Genomic DNA, 23,017 nt, shown 5'->3' with positions numbered 1-23,017 from the left:
GCCTGTAAACTTCACCCCGCATCAGCAAGCATCTTCTTTCTATATTGCATCCAGGCATCGTTCCTGTACGCATATCAGCGAAAATGTCATCCCCCGCCTGTATCTTCTGCAAGATTATCAAGGGTATATACTTGTAGCTCCATTTTCTTCTGTTAATTGCTCCCTCTACCCGCAATTCCGGGGGAATTGAATGGCTCGCATCCATCCGATTTGAGGTTCCCGCTAATACTGATCGATCGGTCAACAACAGGCGAAATCCCGTCCTTCAAGCTCTTTGAGAATGAGAAAGTCCTGGCTTTTCTGGACATCCAGCCACTTAGCCGTGGCCACGCCGTAAGCTATAACTCTTTCCAGTTCCGATCGTTTAACATCAGGCCTTCCTTCCAGAGCAATACAAATAATCATCACCCAGTAAATTATCGACTTGTTGACTGACAGTTCGATCTCCTCTCTGTTTACAGCTTGTAATCCCCAAGTTCCACGGTGCCAAGCTCACCGACATCCCGGATGAGGACCTCACTGCGATTCTGGTATGTTATTTGTCCCATTCTTTTCCCCAAGGCACAGGCCCGTTGGTCGGCATTCCCCGTGTTTATACCTATGCAATTGATCCACCCATGCGTACCTTGAGGACAGCTAGCTGCGTTGAACTGAGCTCTTCGTACGTATCGTTCAAAGACAATGGTCGCTAACGCGTAAATTCAGCCTGTGGCAAAGAAGATTGCCATCGCCAGCGGTGCGGAGAACTTCAACGTGTTGCAGAACAACGGCCGTGCGGCACACCAGATGGTTGACCATGTAAGTCGCCACTCATACTTTCTGCCTTTATTTTCAGAGTAGCACACTAACAATCTCTTTTCTAGGTTCACTTCCACGTAGTACGTTCTTCTACAATTTCCCCAAGTCAATACAACTCCATCAAAGTCGATAAATACTGATAAGCTCTTAGATCCCCAAACCCAACCAAACCGAGGGTCTCGGTATCGGCTGGCCTGCCCAGGCGACGGATATGGAGAAGCTGAAGGCTCTGCACGAGGAACTCAAGGCCAAGTTGGCGTAACTAAACCAACCTCTCTTTTCTGATCGTGGGGACTAAAAAGAAAACCCCCAGTCTTCAATGGATAGGATATCAGTTATAGTCATATTTCAATATACTTTATTCGAAAGAAAAGGACCGGCAGGTTAAAGAATACTGCTTTGCCCTTCCTTCTCTTTTTATCTGAACGTCACAGTGACAGTGACAGTGCCATCGCAGCCACCGTAAGCTTTACAGAACCAAATGTAATTATTGGTGTAATCCAACCATAATCCCTTTCTCGCATTGGTATAAACTATACTATACACGCACATATCCTCAAAAAAAAGGAAATCAAAGAACATAAACGAGAGAGATCTATACACAGAAGGCAGTGTACAGTATTACATGACCAAAACCTAATGGAAGTATTAGATCCCTCATATCAAGAAGAAGAAAAGACCCGAAAAAATAATACACTTGAGTTGTCAAAAAATCATATGCGTGTTGTAACTTGATCAGTCAGTTGACAGTAACGGCATTCCCGTCGGTTTCCGTCCTCGATTCGTTGACGCTGACAACCTCTGCTTTCTTCTCCTCATTATTGCCGTTGACATCTCCCGCCGACTGCTTGTCTTCGACGGTCTCCTTCTCCTGCTTCTCAGGATAAAAAACCACCTTCCCATCACCCTTGAGGATTCCAGCGCGGTCATAAAACGAGCGCGCCCGCACGTAAGGGTCCATTTCCCAGTATGTCTTGCCAGTCTTCTCGATGAGCTCCGCTCGCTTGGCTTTCCATGACTCAACGGCTTCATTGTCTCCCTTCGATGCGGCCACGATCCACGATCTCGTGGCGTCCTGGAGTTCCATGTGATATCGCTTGGCCTTAGCCTTGACTTCGTCGCGCTTCGCGGTGTCTTTCATCGCGTCGTTCTCGTTTGGCTGAGGCTCGATGTATTGATACTCGTAGTCTTCGTCGCCGCCTAGTTCTTTCAAGATGCGGTCGCGAGGAATGAACTCCTCCAAGTCTTCAACAGAGTTGGTGAAGTGGACCTTGGCTGCTACTACTGGATCAAGCCAGCCTTTGATAATCTTCCAGATTCCTGTAAAACATCTTAGAATATTGTTCGAAGCGTGGACAAGTTTTCGCTGAGACAAACCTGAGAAGACCCATGGTGCTTGGTGGATAAGCACCGCGCCCAGTGATTCCGGATAGTTCGCCTCGAAACACCTGATAATGAACTTGACGGGTGTATAGTCCTGCTAGCTGTTAGAAAGAAAAAGACAACACCACGAGATGCTCGCCTTACCATATTTGCCAGTGTGAAGCCCGTCATGTCGAAGATAATCACCTTTTCCGGTCAGCTCTCGACTAATTCTCATCAACCGCACGCCATGGCACCTACTGCTGTCTCCACGGGGCGAGGAAGCATTGCCCTGGCGGTCTCAATCATGTGGACGGTATATCTCTCTATACTCTTCTCGCTCTGAGCGCCGATCTTATGCAATCGCACTCGAATCAGACACATCGGCCGGCCCAATTTGTCGACACCATGGATGAAACTCTTTCCCATCCGAAACTGGGCCAAGAAGTCTTCACCGGCTCTCCTGATCGCAGGATCCGAACTCTTCGACTGCTCTAACGCAGCGGCCTCACCACCGAACATAATGTCGTCGTCGACGTGCATTTCGTCGGCCCTCCATCGTATCGTGGAGATGAGCATGACCACGGCTTTGTTGACATCCCACTTTCGAGCCCGCAGAAACCTCAGGAGGAGAGCATCCGGATCGTCCTGCTTGACCATACTCCAGAATGTGTCCCGTAGTTCATCTGGTGACTTGGCGGCGATCGCTTGTTGGAACTCTTTCGTCAGTCCGTATTTATCGTCGGCGTCCGATATTTGCAGATTGGCCAGACTCGACGAAGCGCCGTTTGCTGATTTGCCATTGTCACTGCTTCTCAGACCGAAAAAGCTTCGCCTTGACTTCTTCTTGTCTTGCGTGGGACTGTCAGCTTTCTCATTCTTCACCGATGCACTATCTCCGGCGGCTTCTGATGTTTCGAATTTGACGCCGAATAGCTTCATCAGCACAACCCACATCTCACGGAGCTTGGCCTCCTGCTCCTCCGTGAGATTTCCAACGTGGCCGGGGGGAATCGCATCCGTCGACATCTTTAGGGTATCGATCTCTCCAAGAAAATTCTGCGTCCAGCCTTTTGGTGATTCCGATTGCCGTTCAGCGTTCGATGCCTCGCTGGTCCTCGAATTGTATATAACCTGCACCGCTGCTGCGCAGCTAATCAAAGAAGCAAGGAATACAATGCCCCAGGCAGAGGACGCCTGCCTTGGCTGATGGGAAGGGAGCGCGGATTGAGGGTAGGGTCGTGTGAAGAGGGCCCGCTTGTGACGAGGCGCAAACTTTCGCGGGGGGAAGCACGATGAATAATGGAGCTGCAGCCGTGGTAGGGGTCGAACTGGAGATTGTCGAGCGCTGATGCAATAATGTCTTGCCAAGCGGCAGGCTGTGCAAGCACGCATGTGCCGCCGAGACCCAGCACAGGTGCTGCTCGGCGATTGATTTGAGGATGTGTCGTTTCACTTTCCCCTCCCCGCAGCCAAAGATGGATTCTGGAGAGGCGATCAAGCACCTATTAGCGGGCTGCGAAGTCCGGGGAAGATTCAATCTGTTGGGAGAATGGGCGCTTGATTGCTCGGATTCTTGTTATATACTTTGCAGGCTGGGATCGGCGCGCAAGATTAGCGCCTGGCCATGCCGTCACGATCCGGGTTGCTCTCCGTTTACGGAGTACGCTCACGCGCGGTAAAACAGCCATAATTGTCGAGTCAACAACAACAACCCACCGCTGGCAACTTAACCTAACCGTGTTTTCTCTGCTGTCGTCCCCAAACGTCGAGGTTTGGGCCTGCACAGGCCTTCCTATTGTCCCGTTTGTTCACTACTTTCGGTCATCTGTTTTACCCCTCCTTCCCCACAAGAGGATCGATCGATCTCAGCATGGACGCGAGCGCCCCCAGATCCGCGTCACGTCCGCGGCCTCCCTCCAGACCGACCACACCCTTACGACCTAGTTCGAGGACTTCAATCAGAGATGGATATGGATACTCTGGGAGCTTGAGCGGTGCTGGGTACACGGAACCTGCCATCAATGCGCTGGAGCCGCAGTTTGCGGAGCTGGCAGACTCCATGGCAGATCTGGAGGCCAACTTCATGCATCTGCAGCTGATGCATGAGAGTTTGGCGCGATTTAGCGAGTGCTTCGCTAGTTTCCTTTACGGATTGAACATGAACGCCTTCTGCGTTGATTTTCCCGAGGTAATTAGTTCTTATGAAACACGCAATGCGGCAGAGATGCTGAGATTTGCAGGCACCCATCCCTGAATCATTCCAAAGAGCCAAACAGGCAGAAACCCAGCAAGGTACGCTTGTTGCGTGCTTCTTCAGGGTCGCTTTTATTTTATTTGATAACTGACAAGAGTGTTAGGAGCTGCTTCTGAACCAGAGACCCATCACGAGGGAGAGACCACATTCTTGTACGAGGCTTTCTATCCCGTCTTTATTTTCGAGTCTAGCGTTGCTGACCGGAAATGATATAGAACTACAGATACTTCCTTCGTCGAAAACCCTCCGCCAACCGTTTCCTCTAAGGCTACGTCCAGATACTCTACGCCCGCCCGAGGAGCTCGTGGCGGTTCCTCCACGCGAGGTTCGATTGGCAGTCGATACTCGACAAGAGGCACGGCCCGAAGTCGCCCAAGTGCCTTACCGCGAGGAAAGGGATATCGGTGAATCTGTTGCACTCATAGTTATCGTGACTAGTAAACATGGGCAGGCGATGTTTACAGCCGCCCAGCCGTTCAGGAAAGGAGGAAGGACCTAAGCATAGCACCGTGCAATTGGTCCAATGCAGTACGCAGCTTGGAAATATACTGCTCCAGATTCACCGCCCTGGAGAGCAGACACAGACGGCAGTCCATCTGGACTGGAATTACCTGTTATGAAGGACGGTCTAGTCCGAAAGGAGGCCGCCTACAATCTTGAAGCATTAAGTGCGCCTGCCAGAGGTTGACTACGACGATCCTGGCAACAGGCTGTGATGGTAGCATGTAGGATAACAGCCTGCCAACAAGCACATGTCAGCAGTCTGAATACCAATAGATACCTAACATAAAAAGTATTGGCCATTATTACCTCTAACACCGTACCTCATGTACTCCGTAGTCTCGCTGAGATCTTGGGACGGTTGCAGCGATTGCAGCTGCGAGGCGAATTGCCCAATTCACTCTCTACAGACCCTTGCCAGAGGCTCTTTAAGTTAGGTTGCCGCGGCTGCGGGCGTTGCCGCGCCTATTCCCATTAGGTTGGGCAGCGTTTGCCGCCGCGCTCTACTCGGTACAGTAACAGTATCATCCCGTCAATCCTTTGCTATCTCCTGTGACCTTCGTGAGTTGCCAGAGCAGAACGGCCTCAATCGATGCCGCTGGGTCGAGTGCTGGTTTCTCATCCATGACACTCGTCTGTTTTGTCTATCCCTGCCATTGTGTTTAGATTTCTGGCTTTATTACCGTGTCCGGCCCTTTTCGTTATCCCCCATGTTCCTATCGGAACCGCTAGCGTTGGATTGATTGAGCTAGTGGAGAATCTCGAGATCCCGATATCAAACCTTGCCCCGGCAATCACTACATCTCGCAAGCAGAGATACCCAGCTATTGTCGAGCTGGTTGAGGACGCTCCAGTTCTATGCTGCCCTTTCTTTAACTTTCTGGTCCCGAACTCTTCAGCAGTGTCTGGCTACACACTATACCGGCTGCTTGCGGTTGGCTTTTGACCCCCCAACATCAGAGCTGCCTACACGCATTGACCCAATACACTGTCCGTTTCAGCCTTCCTGCCTAGCCTGGCGTGTTTAGTCTGGTGTACTTGTTTTTTCTTTGCTGGATCTGCGTTCTCCCACACTCCGCCCAGGTTGCATATCATGGCTTATTCATGGCTTTAGCGTCATTGTTTCCTTCTTCACTCTTGCTGTGCACTTTCTTATCTGTGTATTCTCTTACGTCTGCTCTCATTCTGAAGATACCACCTGTGGGTTTGCTGGACTGACCTGCATCTCTCCGTACTGGTTACGTTCCACCTCTTACCCTGAGCTCCGTTCCTTCTACTGCCTCTTGCCGAATCTTTCCTAGTCGGCTGCATTATCTGTCTGTCCTTTGATATTCCTCTTTATTTCAATCATCAGACGATCTGCTTCAGTTTTCTTGAATCCGATTGTCCAGTTGTCAACTGTTTGTTTGCATCTTGACAACGGAACGCATAATGGCCACCACAACAAATGTGTCAGCTATTTCAGAAGCTGAGTACGGCTGTGGTAAGTCATCTGTTCAATCTCCCGGTTTGATCAGGACTAACAAGCTCAGAACACCTCGCTGCCCTTCTTTCGAAAGATGAGGGGACCAGCGAGAAGTTCCGAAAATCTTTCGTCAAGGTACAGAAGTCTCTTAAGTCGCCTTCGCAGTCCAATGGGGCATCATCCTCCAATTCAGCCAGTCAGGCTCCTATCTCTCTCAGACCTGTCTATATTTGCTTAGACTGCTGTGAGAAATGTTCCAATGGCGAGCGGAAAGAGCATAGTGAGAAAACGGAGCATAACTTCTGTAAGGACGATCTCATGCCATTAGAGGATATGTGCTGTGCTCACACTTCCTAGACATGGAATCGCGGACTGGCTCCCTTTTCTGTCACGCTTGTTACGACTTGGTGTATGACCACGACCTCGAGCGACTCCGCGCTACAGCCCTGGGGCTGTCCTCAGCAGGTTGGCTTGTGAAATCTCTTCCTTCGTAACCAAAAGCTCCCTAACGAGAGAACAGTATCAAAGAAGCGGACACTTAGCGAAAGCTCCTCCGACGAGGCTTACGTCAGGAGCAATGCCACGAAACGGCCTTGCGCCAAGGAAGGCGTAAGAGGTCTATTTAACCTCGGACAGACTTGTTATTTGAATGTGATTCTCCAGACATTACTGCACGATCCCTTGCTCAACACGTATTTCCTTGGAAACGGTCACCAGACGCACGATTGCACCGTGCCTGACTGTATTGGCTGTGCTGTTGCGGAGGCATTTGCCGATTTCAACAGCGGAGAAAAGTCAGAGGGCTTTGCTGCTCTCAACTTGTTGTTGGCCTCATGGAAGGCGAGTCCTGTAAGTGCAGTACATTCCAGACCGCATTACAAAGTACGAAACCTAATTATTTTTGTTTACAGATTTTGGCGGGCTATCAACAACAAGACGCTCATGAGTTCTATCAATTTCTCGTTGACAAGCTTCATGCTAGCACCGAAGGACATACCGAAGGCCCGGACAAGAGCTGTTCATGCTTCTTTCACAAGGCATTCTACGGCAAGATCCGGAGCAGCGTTACCTGCGACAGGTGTGGCAACGTCACGCGGACTGAGGATCCCATCGTGGATCTGAGCCTGGATGTCCAGGTGCAGGCAAAGAAGCGGCAACTGGGCGGGCGGGGGTCTTCGTCTACTCCTACCCTGAATGGTTGCTTGGAGAGCTTCACCTCGCCTGAGAAACTCATGGCGGACGTGTACAACTGCAGCGGCTGTGGCGGGACACCACAGAAGGCGACTAAACAACTGAGGATCAAGAAATTGCCGGCAATCTTGTGTATGCAGCTGAAGGTTTGTCCCCGCGCATTAGTTCACTTTTGATCGTCCATGTCTTGCTGAGATATATGACCAGCGCTTCGAGCACACATTCTCCGTTTCCGAGAAAGTGGAAGGGAGGGTCGACTTTCCGCTATCGATCAACATGCTGCCTTACACGACCAAGCCGAACTCATCCAAGGTCGACAAGTCGCGATTCATGTACGACCTGTCCTCCGCCGTGGTCCATCGAGGGAAGCTGGATGCAGGTCACTACTTTGTGTATTGTCGGCAAGGCGATCAGGTAGGTCGTCAAGTGCAAAAGCAGTTTCTTACCAAAGTTGATGTGCCTTGCCTTGCTAACTGGTCTGTCTCAAGTGGATGCTCTTCAACGATGACCAGGTGACAGCCGTTACCGAGGCCGAGGTCCTCAACGCGGACGCTTATCTCTTATTCTACACGCTGCGGTCCTTGTCCACGGGATAGAGATAGAAAATAGATAGATCGGCACGTCGCGTTGCGTTGGACTTTTTGAGCTTGAACTTCAGCTTCAGCTTTCTTGCTCTAATGCATTGACTGTTGCCATTGTTTGCCCTTGCTCCTTTTTGTTTCCTCCCCTTGGTGTTGCCGTTATTGTCTTCACATTCCATTCCATGATCCATACTAGCTGGCTGCATTCTGCATTCTGAGATAATAGACAAAAAGACAATGACTGACTGTCTTTTTGTTTACTATTATCATCGGAGAAGGCGTTTTTGGGATACTACTACCACTGCCAGTACCTACCTGCATGCTGAATTCCCTTCCTCCCGTGCTGTGCTATGCTGTATTTAGATTAGAAAAATAGAAATCCTTGAAGGCTTTGAGAGCGAGAATTCACTCAGTCATTCATTCACTCATTTTCGTTCATTGATTCATTCACCCATGGCAGTAGCTACCCACATCTGTATAGTGTAGCACACTATATACTGAAAAAAACAGGACAATCCTACCCCATTCCTAGGGTGTAATCTAAGCTTTTGTGGATGTATTACTATTGGTTCATGTGTCTGGCTACTAATGGCCAATCTCTTAACTCTCTTATGCATATCCAACTGCATACCTAGGGTAGGTACCTAACTACTGAATGACTGCAATGGCCATCAGTCGATAAATAATAGATGGATCGATACTGATGGATATGTCAAGCACGTGCAAAGTTACGAATCCGCTCGGGCCGGTCTACCTATCTACCCAGGTAGGTATATATGGAGGATACCTAGGTACATACCTAGGAGGTATATACTCCATGCAGCCCACTGGAGTAATATAATATTTGCCCTACGTTCGGCCAGAGACTCTGTACATACCTTGACTTACTGCCCTAGGCTATAGGCAGTGAATATTATTTCCTAAGTAGGAAGAAGCAACGAACATTCTGCCAAATAAACAGTATTGCTGACTTTGTTGTATATGGCAAACGCGATTAAATAATACTGCCCCAAAGGGGTATATCGTCTCGCGCAAGCAAGAGTCTTTTTCAGATCGGAAATAGGCACCTTAGTCCTTACGCGTAAACGGGCAAGGTCCGCAAGGAACGAAGCCTACTTGATGATGATGATGAATAACGACTCCACTTTTCTGAGCATGTGAGAGAGAAAAAAAAAAGAGCAATCAAATATCGAGTGCGGTAGTTAAAATGCGTAATTTACGGACGAATTCCTGCTTTTGTCCTGACTGGTCACCAACGGCATATCGGGGTTTGTGCACGGCGCCAGCGCATCCGCGAGGTTCCGAGCGATATGAAAATGGAAAATTGAAATTGCCAAATTGATCAGGCGAGGTCGTAACTAGGTTGTGGCTCCCTGGCCAGCAAGGCATCCTTGTATTTTCCTGCGCCTGATTGGCTCCGAGGTATTACCGGGAAAAGTTTCTTGTCTGGTCGAGTCGGCACAACTAATCAATCATGTTCTTTCTTTTCTTCATGTAACATATTGCCCCTGACATGACTATTGTTCTCACTTTGAGCTCTTTCTTTTTCTGTGAGAGAAAAAAATTCTCTTGCCAAATTCCTGCGTCATTGGAAGAGTTTTTTTCCCCACTGGAATGTGGACAAGTGGAGCTGGGCAGCCCTAAAGCGCCCTGCTGACGATGGAGTAGTTAGTCAGCGTGGATTGTGGAGGATGGGAACACACCACCAGAGGGGAAGAAAGCATTCCAGAGCCTTGGCGTCGCTTTCTCGGGTTCTGGCGGACCAAGGTGGACATATCGATACTCTTTCTTGGCGAGTCAGTGAAAAAAAGAGACCTCGACTCTGTAGATAGATTGTTATAGTCGAAAAAAAAAACAGAGCAATAGTGTAAAGACTTCAGGACTATCGCAAGGTTGGAGCATTGGGGAAGACGTTCAACTGACATGTACTGTAGTTATGTACTTCGTACTGCGTACGGAGTACGGCACTGTTAACCCGTTCGAGCCAATATCATGAGCAGCACGTGGAGCAAAACGTTCCGTACTCCGTAGCACCTTCGTGGCTATAAGTCCACAAGTGCGTGTGGTTTATCGTGATCTGCATGATGCTTTCATGACTCCGGCTTCGATGTTTGACTCACCGATTCGGTCACCTGCCGTTTGCTGACTGCTGACCTAAAATCCGATGACATCGCCCCCACCGCTGATGATCGGAAATATACTGTTGGAGTGTTACTTCGTAGAAGTCCACAGAAGGTCGGCGAGTTGGCAGGCGTTGGTTGCAGCTGCCAGCCCAGCCGCCTGATAACGGCCCTATCAGATGATCAGTGGACCATGTAACTTCCCACACGCAGAGTCATCACTGGTGTTCCCATAACTAATCCTGCACTCCGTACAGAGCTTTCAGTCAATCTGCTGGCTTCGTAGTAGTAGTGTACAGAGTACCCCGTAAATAATCTTGAATTCTTGATGGGAACTAAAACGAGGGGAAGAGCATCTCGTTGTGAATATTAATGTATGGTAGGTGCGCCCTGGATTCGCGGCGGATCGGCAATTCGGGAGATAGGAGGCCGTAGTCGCAAGACTCGCAACTACTCCGTATGGCATGAACGTTAGGTCAGCATCAGGATAAGCATGCATAAGCATGCCTAGAAAGTTATACATGTAGAGCGTGGAGAGCACCCCGGGAGATCATAACAACTCTCCACCTCCTGAAGAAGCTGCAGACTCCGAGCCTGTCACAGCTGGCAGAGATAATCAATCTTCCTTACTCAGCACTCCGTTCTTGCATTTTGTAAACAGCAATTCGTAACCTGATTCTTAACTGTAAGACAGAGGATCGGTTGCGCACAATCCGTGTATCCGTGCCATCGACAAGTAGCCCGGGCGATCTTCCGGGAGGGGAATGCCAAGAAATCCACCGCTTAGTGGATTATTAATTTCACTAGGTACAGAATTATCAAGATGCAACAATCGGGCTCCGACGGCCGATGAGCCTTCACTTTACAAAATATTTGGCATTGTAATATCGCCTTTCCTGGGTCAAAACTCTAAGCCTAGAGCGTTGACATGGACTGGATTAGGCATGCGAGGGTAGTAAGCGTAAGACCACTTTTTGGAACCCCGGAAAAGGAACCTTCATGTAATTAGTTGTGCATTTAGTGCATGGTATGATCGAGCGGGAGTGCTGGATCCGGGGTTGCATGATCCAGAATCTGCGGGGTGCAGAGAGCAATTTGAATTTATTCTGGATTCTTAGGTTGAAAATCAGATACGGAGTATGGAGTAGTCATGTTGTTCGCTCTGCTCGTAACTGCGCTGGCTGGATGGACGTTGGATTATGGATAGTCGGCACATCGCTCGGAAGTCCGTGATATCCGAGAACTGTGCAAGGCGATGGAGATGCATATCAAGTTCAACAGATTTTGTGCAGATTAGAGACCAATCAGAAGACCCCATGCATCGGGAAGAAGACTAGGGTAGAGATCACGGGACTCTCGTGCCGCCTTGGTGAGACTAATCGAGTAATTATTAATGGAGGGACTTAGGTTGGGTACCAATGTCACTCTCTGTCGCCTACTGCCAGTCTCCCCGCTCTGCGTTATTCTAGCAAAGAGTCAAACTGTACTCTTGCTATCCAGGCAATCGAAATCGCAGGTCCTGTATGAAGTATACCTGTCCTCGCATGATGGGATCTTAGGTAGGATGATAGTTGCTAGTGCCATGCTGACTCAGCAACTTTTTGCCAGGCGGTCGATGAGGTCATCGCAAAGAGGCGTCCACCAGGGCTCATCACAAATCTGCAACGAAAACAGCTTCCGGGCTAGCCGGCTCGGGACGCCGGCCAGGGCTTCCCCACTAGGACCAAATCGAGGGCTGCAGCTTCCTCAGAAGTTCCGAGCGTGCGCCCGAAAACGGCAGTGGCTTGCAGGCTTGCCAACTTCTCTGCACGCTAGTGCCATAGCTCGCAACCTCGTCATCTAACGCCTCGGCCGGCGATCCTTACGATGCTTGTGTCGACACGTATGGTGTGGACGGAGTTGCAAAAGCAGGTACTCTGTCCAGAGTACAGGGTACAACACCTCTCTGATAAGTGAGTGACTTGTTGAGGACTGGTAGAGGATTTTCATTACGATCCATCATCTATGAGAACTGGGATATATCCCTACAGCAGGCCCCTTGGTCCAAAGCCCCGTCGGGAATAATCGTGCCAAGTAAGGAGGGGTATGCCTGCTACTACGGAGTATTATGAATCATCAGTCCTGCAGTCTGCACCACGCAGCCTGATCGCCAATACCATTATTGTCACCATCACCACTCGCCGCTCTATACGCTTAAAACACCACTCGCTACTACGCCGTAAATGAACAAAATGGACAAAATGGACAATAATGGGAACCATGAGCGAGTGTCTAGGCGGCAAGATGATTGTTCGATTGAATCCATCATCCCGGTTGGCGGTTGCCGTTTGGCCCTTGCCGTTTGGCCCTATGCTAATGCGTGCCGCGTTCTCGGCCCACGGAGCCGGGTCTGGGAGCTTGGGCACTTTTCCCTCTTTGTTTCCACGCCCTTCGGTGCAAGACGCACCTTATCCCCGCCCGCTCCGAACCACAAGAAGCCGAAGGGCAGGGACATGACATGATCCAAAACTTTGTCCTAGCTCCGTCCAAGTGGATGGCCTGGTTCTTTGAAGAAGAAGCTTCTCCCGCTTCAACACTCTTTTCCTTCCTGTTTCTTTCTTTCTCTTCATCTTCTGGGGTTTGCGATCCAGGGTTGCGCCAGCCAACCCATCCCTCTTTTCGTCCTTCGTCTTGTCCTGACATCACTGGCGATCCTAGGGCGGCGCCACAGCCCGCATTTAGCGTCATCTGCGCTGAAAATCAGCTAGCCACTCTTGCCGCAATATCAAAAATTATATAGTCAGCTCTGTCAAGCTATTTCCGAAAGCTTTCATTTTTACTCTTGTTATTTATTTCGGGGAGCTTCAGAGTTGGTGACACCTGACAGGCGCGGAGTGAAAGAGTGCTCATGCGACAGATCAATTCTCTGCAAGTTCTCGCGGCAGCTCTGCTGCTCGTGGCGCTTGCCAATGGCCTCCCTCATGAGGGAGGCGATTCAATGGATATGAACATGGACATGGACATGGGCGCAAGCAAAGACGAAGCCATGCCGAAACCTGCAGCGGAGGATGGCCCGACCAGCTATTTTTCATACCCGGAGCATGTCGGCACAATCTTTGCTCACATAATCCTGATGGTGATTGCGTGGTGTTTTATCCTCCCAATAGGTAAATACATACATACCTACAACTTCAATGAGCAAGGCAACAGACCCGGCTGGGTAAAGTGCGATGGCTAACAGTGACTGGTGTAGCGGTGATGTTCAGTGTGGCCCGCTCGCGGTACACGATCCCGACGCAGTTCGTGTTCTTGATTCTCAATGGCCTTGGTCTCTTTTTCGGGATCGTTTACAATGCTTCGACACCGGACCTGTACGAGAACAATGCGCATCACAAGATAGGATGGATTGTGACGTGGGTGGTGGTTGCGCAGTTCGTCATTGGTCTCATCTACGCTTATTCGGGACACGGCCGTGTTAAGAACGGTGCTACATACGAACGCGCAACGTTCCTGCCTGTTTCCAACGAGAACATGATGGAGCACCAGCAGTCGATGGGTACCGTCCAGGAATACCGCTGGTCTCGCGACAGTGGCCAAGGGACTGAGAGGAATACTTCCTCCCTCCAAAGCCGTCCATCGACTCCAGACGGCGAGAATGAGCGTTTCACGAAGCCGGAGGAGGATGCAGAGGAATCGACTCCTCTTGCCCAGGGCTGGTTGCGAAACTCCGTCCTGGATCGGTTTTTCGCGTCTCGGATCCCGGGCCTGGTCTCTTCCCGTGTCCTCCGGATTCTGCGCGTGGTCTACATCATCATTGACCGAATCATTCTCCCTTTTGGCTTCATCGCTGTCTCCACTGGCGGTGTGACCTATGGCGGCATCTTTGTACGGACTCCCAGTGTCATTACTATCCTTTTGGAATCAATTTACTGACAATTACCTAAACAGAAAGCCAGTGGTATCTTCAGTGGACTGGCGCATTTCATCAAAGGTGGCATCTTCTTCTGGTACGGTCTCGTCGTCCTGGGCCGTTTCATGGGCTGCTGGGCGGACTTTGGATGGGCCTGGAATGTCAAGCCTCCGCAACAGGTCGTTGGGAAGTCAAAGTCTCGGGTTCCGACGGCCGAGTTTATCGAGTCTGCGGCCATTTTCTTCTATGGTTCGACCAATGTCTTCCTCGAGCATCTAGGTGGTTGGGGAGGCGCATGGACCGCAACCGATCTGGAGCATCTTTCAATTGCTGTCATGTTTTTCGGCGCGGGATTGGTAAGTGAACTGCAGAGAGAACCTCTTTTCTTGGGATGTCCTTCGTACTGATAACTCCCGTTTAGTGTGGCATGCTCCTGGAGTCCAAACGAGTCCGGGAGTGGCTGAACAAGACCGTTCTGCACCCTTACAGCCATGTGGCCAACTACGGCCAGCCAGACACTAATTGGGAGACTCCAGGCACTGTGTCTATTAACCCGATGCCGGCTCTCATCGTCTTCCTTCTTGGTATTATGATGGGAGCTCATCACCAGGAGTCGATGGTCTCGACCATGGTTCACAAGCAATGGGGCTCTCTGCTCGCTGCAGGTGCGCTCGCCCGAGCTTGTACCTACATTTTCTTCTACATCAAGCCCCCAACCTCCTACTTGCCCTCTCGGCCTCCGTCGGAAGTTGTTGGTGCCTTCTGCCTCATCGCAGGTGGTCTCATTTTCATGCTGAGCGTAAGTCGACCTTTGCCCCGATGATAGGAGTCCAGAAAAAAGGATCAGTGCTGAGTCGTTTGCTTAGGCTTCGGACGTCGTTGATGTCATGCTTTACTATGACTTGGATGCGATGTTCACCTTCAACATTGTCGTCGGTCTCACTTGTTTCATCATGGCGTATGAAATTCTTGTCATTGCCATCAAAGCCTGGGCAGTTAAGAAGGAATCACCTTCTCAACCCCATCCTCCATCTTGGCTCCCAGCAGCATAAATGTCAAACGGATCATCCCGATCTTGGCATTAACAGGAGCCGGTCCTGAGCCAGGCGGACATCATGCTGTCGTGTCTGGCGCCTTCTCACTGCGTCGAACGAATAAACCCCCTTTTCTTTTCTTTAAAATCTTACAATGATTTTTATATGCAGCATTATACCCCTATAAACTTCTTTTTATGACGGAAACTGCGCGGGCGGATCGTGATTTGACGATATTTCAACAACGAGTCTCCCGGGAACGTTTCCCCTGTTGATGAAACGAATCTCGATTCTAATGATTACGGCGGAGTTGTTTGGCTAATTGGCAATGAGATGATGATTTAATGAGGAGGAAAGGATATATAACACGCCGTTTAAACCTGAATAGCTTGGTCATGTATGGAGATAAATAAAGATTAACTATCCCCGTTCACCGATTGATGATACTGAGACAAATACCCATATTCACTTTTTTCTGTGACAATGGAATAATACCTCTGATATAATATCAAGATGAGAATTTGCAAGTGGATGCAATTATCTTTGGCAGGAGTCAATGGGCAATGCGCTGACAATTCGGTAAGATCTCAACACTTGGAAAGGTCTGGCTCTTTTCAAGTTTGGTCAGTTCACGTCGCTCCCGAGGTCGATATCTCTTCCACAACTCAGTTGCCAACTGTTTCGTCTCCTTTGGTTTTCTCATGTGCTGCCTTGAGCTGCTGGAGGCGGCTGTCTCCATCTCGTCCTTTCCATTTCATCTTTGACCACAGTCAAGCACAATCGACACACACAGCAACACCAACAACGTTTTAAGGAAGTGAGGTTTGTCAACGACAAATACTCGAGACGGAATAGTATCTAAGTAAGATCCCAAACTATGTACAGTACATACATACAATACTCAAGCCTTACAGGTCTCGCTTCCCTCGACTGGTTTAAACTTTGAAGAGAAAATACCTGTTCTACGCCTGGCCCCCAGGCCTAGGTACCTACTATATAAGTAGTTTATTACTATTACTTCCTAAGCGGGCTCCCTGCTCATATTGCTTACAATATTCTCTTCACTATATTTCTTGTATTAGGTACAGTACATACATGGTATTTATTATGTACGTTCCCGGCAGGCTCCCTACCTATATTCCTTACTAATATCCGTATCCCTAATAGACTAATATATAATTAATAGAGGTAATTCCTTTGCCAATTTATATATCACTTGCTGATAGGTGCTAGGCAGATTTCATGAATTTGGTGCAGTATGCATCATGGTATCTGAATCAGAACTCGACAAGATCGCAATTTTAAATCATGCTGTGTCTGTTACCTGGACTCTATCCTGATACACAGAAATCCATCACGTTCTGCTACAAGATTAAATGCAACCCGATCATGAATTTAGATTGGCTCAGCCAGGTCGGTCTCCGGAAATCGGGAGCCAGTCTTAACCACGGGAGGAGGGCATCCAAACTCTACTTGCGACAGAAATATTAAAAATAATAGCTCCCTGACGAATCTGCTCGGACTTTTCGGACTTTTAGCACGCAACGTCCACAATGTTGTGCGCCGGGCATGGGACCAAAACGGCTCTTGATTGTCCAGTTCAGGAGCCGAACGTACGACTATGACGAACATCTATAGTGGCACCTAACCAATAATTGTGTTTGGAGGGGCGTTTCTCTCCGATCTAGTTTTTTTCCAGAGGTGGGAGAGCGGGGTACACTCCTTTCGCGCAATACAGAACTTGTGCCATGGCGATCCACTTGCACCATCGAAGAGGGGCAGCGGGCTTCATCGCCTACCAAGTACTTAAGAGTTTTGTTGTCCACTCCTCCCCGCGCCTTCTTGCCACCTGAGAAAGACCGTTTGTTCTGTCGTGAAACTATCTAGGTATACATACCTTATCGCCTTTCTTTGGAATCCCAATCCAGTCTACTCTTAACTATAAACACAAATATCCGCAAAGATGGCGTCCAATGCCCCTGGCGCTTGCTGCTTCACCGGCTTCAGGCACGAAGGGACCCCTGAGGGAGAGATTAAGTCTATCGGCAATGGTAATAGAAGGTTCACCTCAATTATTAAATAGACAACGAACCTGCTAAATATCGCTTCCACTGCAGTTCGCACATACTTCTCCTACCCGAAGAACAACAAGACTCCCGACAAGGCAGTCTTCATCATCTCCGACGTCTTCGGTATTTACAACAACAGCCAATTGCTCGCTGATGACTTTGCCGCCAACGGGTACCTGACCGTCATTCCTGATCTCTTCGACGGCGACCAGCTGGCCCTCGACGCTCTCGAGACCGGAAAGGTCAACATTCAAGAATGGCTGGCCAAGCACCCCGTTGACAAGGTTGACGCCATCGTCGAGGCTACCATCAAGCACCTGAGAGAGGACTTGGGCGTGAAGAAGATTGCCGCGGCTGGATACTGCTTCGGTGGCAAGGTACATATTCCTTTCTGTACCTCTGTTTGAAATCGATATAGCTTCGAACGGACTTTTCTGACCACGGCGTTTGTTGCCCGTTTAGTATGTTGCCCGTTTCCTCAAGGAAGGCAAGATCGATGCTGGTTTCACCGCTCACCCCTCCTTCATCTCGAAGGAGGAGCTTGCCGCTATTCAGAAGCCTTTCTCCATCGCTGCCGCAGGTAGGATCTTTTGTACTCCTGAACGTCTCGCACAGATCGGATGCTGATGTATTTGCCTTACAGAGACTGATCAGATTTTCACCCGTGAGCTCCGTCACGAGTCGGAGGAGATCCTGATCAAGACCGGTCAGCCGTACCAGATCAACCTTTTCAGCGGCGTGGTCCACGGATTCGCCGTCCGCGGGGACCTGAGCAAGCCGCAGATCAAATTCGCCAAGGAGCAGGCTCTCCTGCAGGCCTTGGCTTGGTTCAAGTACTACCTGTGAATTGGGAGAAGCTTACCCTGATGATGAAGTCAGCGGAACATGGGATAGGGAGCTTCGCAATGATCTTTATATGATATCCAGCAATTGAATCATAGTCCATAGTCCAATAGTCCCATAGTCCAATGGAGACGAGTTCTGTATATATATGCTGCTACATCATACAATGCCACGTAGAGAGTCGAAGCGGTGTGAAAGGAGAAAGCAGCCAGAATGAATATATTGATATGAATATCAGCGCAGAACGCGATTGGATCGATATCCCCATCTCCATCTTAAGAAACGAGATCTAGACAGCCTGTTTTATCGTAATCTGTACTCCGTAAAGTAGTTGACTGGGATCTCAGCGATCCATCCCGATTGGCAGCGCCATGATCGACTTAACGTGCCAAGCTCCGATCCGCATTTCTGCGGGAAAGGGAGCGGCCCACCCAGCTGACACGACTTAAGTGGACAACAAGGAGAACTGTTATTCTTGTCTCTCACTGGGTGAAAAGAACCCTTGGAAAGGGACAAGGCCTGCCGGCACTTCGGGGACTAACACGTTGACTGGCGTGGCTCGTGTGAGAGAGTTGAGTGCGTGACTCTGGATGAGCAGGGGAAAAAAAAAAGAGAGAATGCAAGCTACCAGTTGACTTACTTCGTCTTTCGACTCGTCAACAACACCCTTTATCGTTCATAATCATATCATCTCAACTCTTCTTCTGGTAGGAGACAGGGAGTGAACCATCTCTGCTTGTTCTCTTCATCTGCCAGTGGAAGTGTATATTATTTGATCGATTGCTTCCGGCCTCTTTGTTTCTCTGCGTCTATCTTACTGTGCTGTGCTGTGCTGTCACGAGACACGCCAATTTCTTCCAACTCGGCGATTGATTGATTATCCTCTTCAGTCGCGAGTCTGTTGACAGGAAGTCCTGGGCCTTCTCCTCCGCTCGAAACGTTCGAATTCTCGACGACGATAAGAAGAAAGGAGGCTGCGGCTGGCTGCCACACCTCGCGACAGTTCCGAATATCATGACTACTCCGAGCGCCCTTCCTTCTTCTTTTCCCTTCGATCTGACACGGATACGTTCCTACATCTTCCGATTACCGCTGTTCACGCGACTCGTTCTCCTTGTCATTGTTGCGTTCTTGTTGCTCGAGCTACAATCGGTATGGAGTGTGGTGAGCTGGGGTGCGTTGGTCCCAGATGAGATGGGGATCGGTGGAAGTAGGTTTCCCTCGATAGGCTGCTCCTTGGGGATATAGGTTCTGGCTGGAGACGCATGCTGAACGAACAACGCGCTTAGTGTACCGACTCAATACCTATCCTGTTATCCACCTGGGGTTTTTCCACGCCTTTCTCAACACCTTGGCTCTGACGCCCCTGCTTGAGCGATTCGAGGCGGAACACGGGACGTTGACGGCGCTGCTCTTGTTTCTTGGACGTACGTAATTACAGGCTATGGTCGTTCGACTGAAGGCTTACATTCTGGTACTGACTTTCTCGATCTCAGCGCTCTCGACCTTTCCCGGTGGATTGTATGTTTTTATTGAGAAATTTATATTGCGGAGCAACACGGCTGTTGTGGGTGCAAGGTCAGCATCCGGGCTAGTCTCCGTGGACATAGAAGTATTATGCTGACTTCAAGGCAGCGTTTGGGTCTTTTTGCTCTTAGGAATGGAAGCCATCAAGACGTTCCGGGCCAATCCGTATTTTCTGTGAGCCTCCCGATTTAGTCTGCTTTGCCCTTGCACTGACCTAATACTTTGCAGTGTTGGGACCTATAAGATACCCACCTGGACGACGCCTCTGTTTCTCTCTTTCGTCGTTTCTGTGCTGCTCTCTAATACGAGCTTTCTCGGGCACGTATGCGCGATAGCTGTCGGATACCTGCGTAAGGAACCCCGTTTACCATTCCATCCATTCTGCTGCTGACGAGTGGTGCTACGTAGTCGGACTTGGATATCTGAAAGTCTTTCTTCCACCCGAGAAGGTCATCCGCTGGATCGAAGGGAAATTAAATCTTCTTGGTCGACTTCCGCATTACGTATCAGTCGATCAGAAGACACACGGCCGGTACGGCGTTCTTCCAACAACCTCGACGATAGAGCCGGCGGTTGCTATGAGTTACATTGGGTCCTCACAACGGTTAGGACCATGAAACCCCTCAGAGCAGCACCTATAGCTTTTTGTAATTACAAATATTCTCCTGTATATATTTTGGATTTCATATAATATAATATTCTGAGGGAAAAGTCTTACTTTGAAGCGTATTTATGCGGGCCCTCGTAGGTGCGCTAGTGGTCTGTCCCGCGTGTCGTAAATTTCAAGATACGGGGTCATCTGGTGTAGGTGTATTGAAATACGGTCCGTGTTGCTGGTCAATTACACCTCCTCAATTGTCAAACAACCACTTTTATGGCCATAGTGGGACGAAGCTCCCACAGGCCACTTTCTCTATGGCGTTAATATGTGAGTTGCTCTCCTTCTAGAAATTTGTCAAACCTGCAATCTCCTGGCCATGGGTGCAGGGGCGTCCGCCAGCTCCGTACACCACTGCTACTTGTTATCAATGACTGACTCTTTGCTCGACAATAGCGCCGTCGCTGGTCCGCAAATTGCGCAACGATCCTTATCTACTGTTTGCGCGATTACCTCCGCTCGTCTCATTTCTCTGCATAATTGTCGGCGTTGTCTGGCTGCTGCTGCTTCCGCTCGACGAGTACTCGCGGCAAACGTACATCTCGGAGAATGCGCTTCTGCCCGGACAGGTTCATACCTACTTCGGGGGCAGTGAACAGAACATCTTTCGGGGCTATAAGAAGGAGTTGGAGGGATTGCTGAGCGGTGGTAATGACGACGGAACAGGGAAATATGGCGAGACTTCACCGGAGTAGGTTTTCAGACACACGAAACGAGTATACGAATTGCGATTTGCTGACGCGGTTCGACCGATAACAGGGTGTCAGAGAAGTTGCAGTCCATATTTCGGGCATCGGGCTTGAAGGTCGCCACGCAGAACTACGAATATCACACTGCGGGTGTGGTACACGAGGGGCAGAATGTCTATGCCATTATTCAGGCACCACGGGGTGACGCCACCGAAGCAATTGCGCTGGTGGCAGCTTGGAGAACCATTGATGGCGAGTTGAATCTGAATGGGGTGGCTTTGGCCCTGACATTGGCCAGATACTTCAAGAGTAAGCCTTACACATGTGCATGTGTGGTGAGAGCAATTCTAATGAGATTTGCGAAGGATGGTCTCTGTGGTCAAAGGACATCATCTTCTTAATTACCCCAGATAGCAAATCTGGGACGCAGGCGTGGATTGACGCTTATCATGATATGCATCCACCGTCCGTTCAGCCCCTGCCCTTGAAGAGCGGCGCGTTGCAAGGAGCCTTGGTCATAGAATATCCATTTGACCATCGCTTCGAGTCTCTGCACATCGTCTATGATGGCGTCAACGGCCAATTGCCCAACCTGGATCTCTTTAACACGGCTGTTTCCATCGCCAGTGGCCAGATGGGCATTGGAGCCAATCTGCAGGAGATGTGGGAGCACGATGACAGCTACGAGAAGCGGCTCCAGACGATGCTCCGGGGCATGGTGAAACAAGGCTTAGGCCTTGCGACCGGAGCTCACAGCAGCTTCATTCCATATCACATTGATGCTATCACACTGCAGACGAAAGGCAATGGCTGGCAAGACGAGATGGCGTTTGGCCGGACCATCGAAAGTCTCTGTCGCAGTTTGAATAACCTGCTGGAGCATCTGCATCAGAGTTTCTTCTTCTATCTCCTCATGCAGACTAACCGTTTCGTCAGTATTGGGACGTACATGCCTAGCGCAATGCTGATCGCCGGCAACTTCACCATCATGGCCGTTGCATTGTGGTTGAGGAGTGGATATAGGGCTGCGATAACTCCCTCCTCGAGTGCTCAAGTTTCTGCCGATGAGAAGAAACAAGACCAAGGACATAATGTCTCAAAAACATCGACGGATGTGGCTCCTAAAGAAGACAACGGGCTGAATGGCGTCTTGGAGCGCAAGCTCTCTCTGCCTCTGACCTTGGTCACGGGACTGCACTTCCTAGGTGTTGTTCCTTTGTACATCTTCAACACGATCTCGTCTCAGGTTAGTTAGTTGCTGTTTTCTGCACATTTCCAATTTGATATCAATTTTGCTGACGAAAACTACTGCAGTATTTCACCACCGCGACCCACGCATTCGTCGTCATCAGCGCCGTTCTGCCCCTGCTCTTCGCCGTCCTCCTAACCCACGGCCCCAACGGCTCCGCTCCGACTCCCCAGCAGTACCTGCTCATCAAGTCCTTCTCCCTGCTCCTTCTGGGACTCTTCCTATCTGCTCTCGCGGCGCTGAACTTCTCCCTTTCGTTCATGATCGGTCTGGTCTGCGCGCCGCTGAGTTTCATCGGCCGCATCCCCAAGCAGCAGCAATCCACTCCGACGGTCCTAGTCAACCTGGCTACCGGCCTCGGCCTGCTCCTCATGAACCTGCTCTCCCCGCCCGCGGTGTTGCTGGCCGCATGCTGGTACACGGGCATACCCGTGTCGACCGTCCTGACCGAGGCGGCCTTTGGATGGGACGTATGGGGCATGTGGACGCCTGTGGTGGTCTGGTGTGTGTGGTGGCCGGCGTGGTTGAATGGGTGTTTGCTGCTGGCGTCGTCAGTCTTTTAGGACATAATCTGTAGTTGCTACTTTTTACTTGACCTGAACTGTCGTATGTTGTACTGTATATGAGATGCTTGTAGCTAGATGGATGCGCAATGCATTGTGTTCTTTTCTTTTTCTTTCTCTTCAGTCATGAATAGATAGCATGGCTTGCAAGTAGAAACCTCTATCTAGTACAAAAAAGAATTACCCCTACACATGCATAACAACCAGCTAGCTTCGTCGTT

At 49.7% G+C, this 23,017-nt stretch overlaps 8 protein-coding genes across 8 annotated transcripts; 7 read left to right on the top strand and 1 right to left on the bottom strand.

Moving 5' to 3' along the window:
- Nucleotides 1–83: 83 nt before the first annotated feature.
- VTN77DRAFT_7569 (uncharacterized protein) lies at nucleotides 84–1,060 on the top strand (the record flags this gene model as incomplete). Its single annotated transcript, XM_069423971.1, has 6 exons — nucleotides 84–123; nucleotides 251–333; nucleotides 462–530; nucleotides 706–798; nucleotides 864–878; nucleotides 950–1,060. The coding sequence occupies 6 exons, from the start codon at nucleotides 84–86 to the stop codon at nucleotides 1,058–1,060; spliced, it is 411 nt and encodes a 136-aa protein (XP_069275338.1).
- A 477-nt stretch (nucleotides 1,061–1,537) lies between these two features.
- VTN77DRAFT_7568 (uncharacterized protein) lies at nucleotides 1,538–3,189 on the bottom strand (the record flags this gene model as incomplete). The annotated part of the gene is made up of 4 exons (XM_069423970.1): nucleotides 1,538–2,118; nucleotides 2,176–2,275; nucleotides 2,326–2,367; nucleotides 2,422–3,189. 4 exons carry the CDS (start codon nucleotides 3,187–3,189, stop codon nucleotides 1,538–1,540), a joined length of 1,491 nt encoding a protein of 496 aa, XP_069275337.1.
- An 844-nt stretch (nucleotides 3,190–4,033) lies between these two features.
- VTN77DRAFT_7567 (uncharacterized protein) lies at nucleotides 4,034–4,825 on the top strand (the record flags this gene model as incomplete). Its single annotated transcript, XM_069423969.1, has 4 exons — nucleotides 4,034–4,351; nucleotides 4,404–4,455; nucleotides 4,521–4,569; nucleotides 4,633–4,825. 4 exons carry the CDS (start codon nucleotides 4,034–4,036, stop codon nucleotides 4,823–4,825), a joined length of 612 nt encoding a protein of 203 aa, XP_069275336.1.
- A 1,524-nt stretch (nucleotides 4,826–6,349) lies between these two features.
- Nucleotides 6,350–8,170, top strand: VTN77DRAFT_7566 (uncharacterized protein; the record flags this gene model as incomplete). Its single annotated transcript, XM_069423968.1, has 7 exons — nucleotides 6,350–6,401; nucleotides 6,451–6,687; nucleotides 6,741–6,848; nucleotides 6,904–7,232; nucleotides 7,295–7,720; nucleotides 7,782–7,988; nucleotides 8,063–8,170. The coding sequence occupies 7 exons, from the start codon at nucleotides 6,350–6,352 to the stop codon at nucleotides 8,168–8,170; spliced, it is 1,467 nt and encodes a 488-aa protein (XP_069275335.1).
- A 3,498-nt stretch (nucleotides 8,171–11,668) lies between these two features.
- Nucleotides 11,669–12,118, top strand: VTN77DRAFT_7565 (uncharacterized protein; the record flags this gene model as incomplete). The annotated part of the gene is made up of 2 exons (XM_069423967.1): nucleotides 11,669–11,796; nucleotides 11,884–12,118. The coding sequence occupies 2 exons, from the start codon at nucleotides 11,669–11,671 to the stop codon at nucleotides 12,116–12,118; spliced, it is 363 nt and encodes a 120-aa protein (XP_069275334.1).
- Nucleotides 12,119–13,162: 1,044 nt separating this feature from the next.
- VTN77DRAFT_7564 (uncharacterized protein) lies at nucleotides 13,163–15,216 on the top strand (the record flags this gene model as incomplete). The annotated part of the gene is made up of 5 exons (XM_069423966.1): nucleotides 13,163–13,421; nucleotides 13,508–14,139; nucleotides 14,203–14,520; nucleotides 14,586–14,963; nucleotides 15,031–15,216. 5 exons carry the CDS (start codon nucleotides 13,163–13,165, stop codon nucleotides 15,214–15,216), a joined length of 1,773 nt encoding a protein of 590 aa, XP_069275333.1.
- A 1,945-nt stretch (nucleotides 15,217–17,161) lies between these two features.
- VTN77DRAFT_7563 (uncharacterized protein) lies at nucleotides 17,162–18,113 on the top strand (the record flags this gene model as incomplete). Its single annotated transcript, XM_069423965.1, has 4 exons — nucleotides 17,162–17,249; nucleotides 17,316–17,644; nucleotides 17,730–17,847; nucleotides 17,911–18,113. 4 exons carry the CDS (start codon nucleotides 17,162–17,164, stop codon nucleotides 18,111–18,113), a joined length of 738 nt encoding a protein of 245 aa, XP_069275332.1.
- Nucleotides 18,114–19,124: 1,011 nt separating this feature from the next.
- Nucleotides 19,125–22,796, top strand: VTN77DRAFT_7562 (uncharacterized protein; the record flags this gene model as incomplete). Its single annotated transcript, XM_069423964.1, has 9 exons — nucleotides 19,125–19,320; nucleotides 19,400–19,537; nucleotides 19,607–19,688; nucleotides 19,746–19,811; nucleotides 19,866–19,987; nucleotides 20,692–20,986; nucleotides 21,055–21,293; nucleotides 21,350–22,230; nucleotides 22,299–22,796. 9 exons carry the CDS (start codon nucleotides 19,125–19,127, stop codon nucleotides 22,794–22,796), a joined length of 2,517 nt encoding a protein of 838 aa, XP_069275331.1.
- Between the last annotated feature and the right edge of the window lie 221 nt (nucleotides 22,797–23,017).

The sequence above is a fragment of the Rasamsonia byssochlamydoides genome (assembly GCF_041956645.1).
Source record: "Rasamsonia byssochlamydoides strain NRRL 3658 unplaced genomic scaffold VTN77scaffold_61, whole genome shotgun sequence".
NCBI lineage: Eukaryota > Fungi > Ascomycota > Eurotiomycetes > Eurotiales > Trichocomaceae > Rasamsonia > Rasamsonia byssochlamydoides.
Note: the sequence above shows the minus strand (reverse complement) of the source record. Positions and strands in the feature narration are given on the sequence as shown.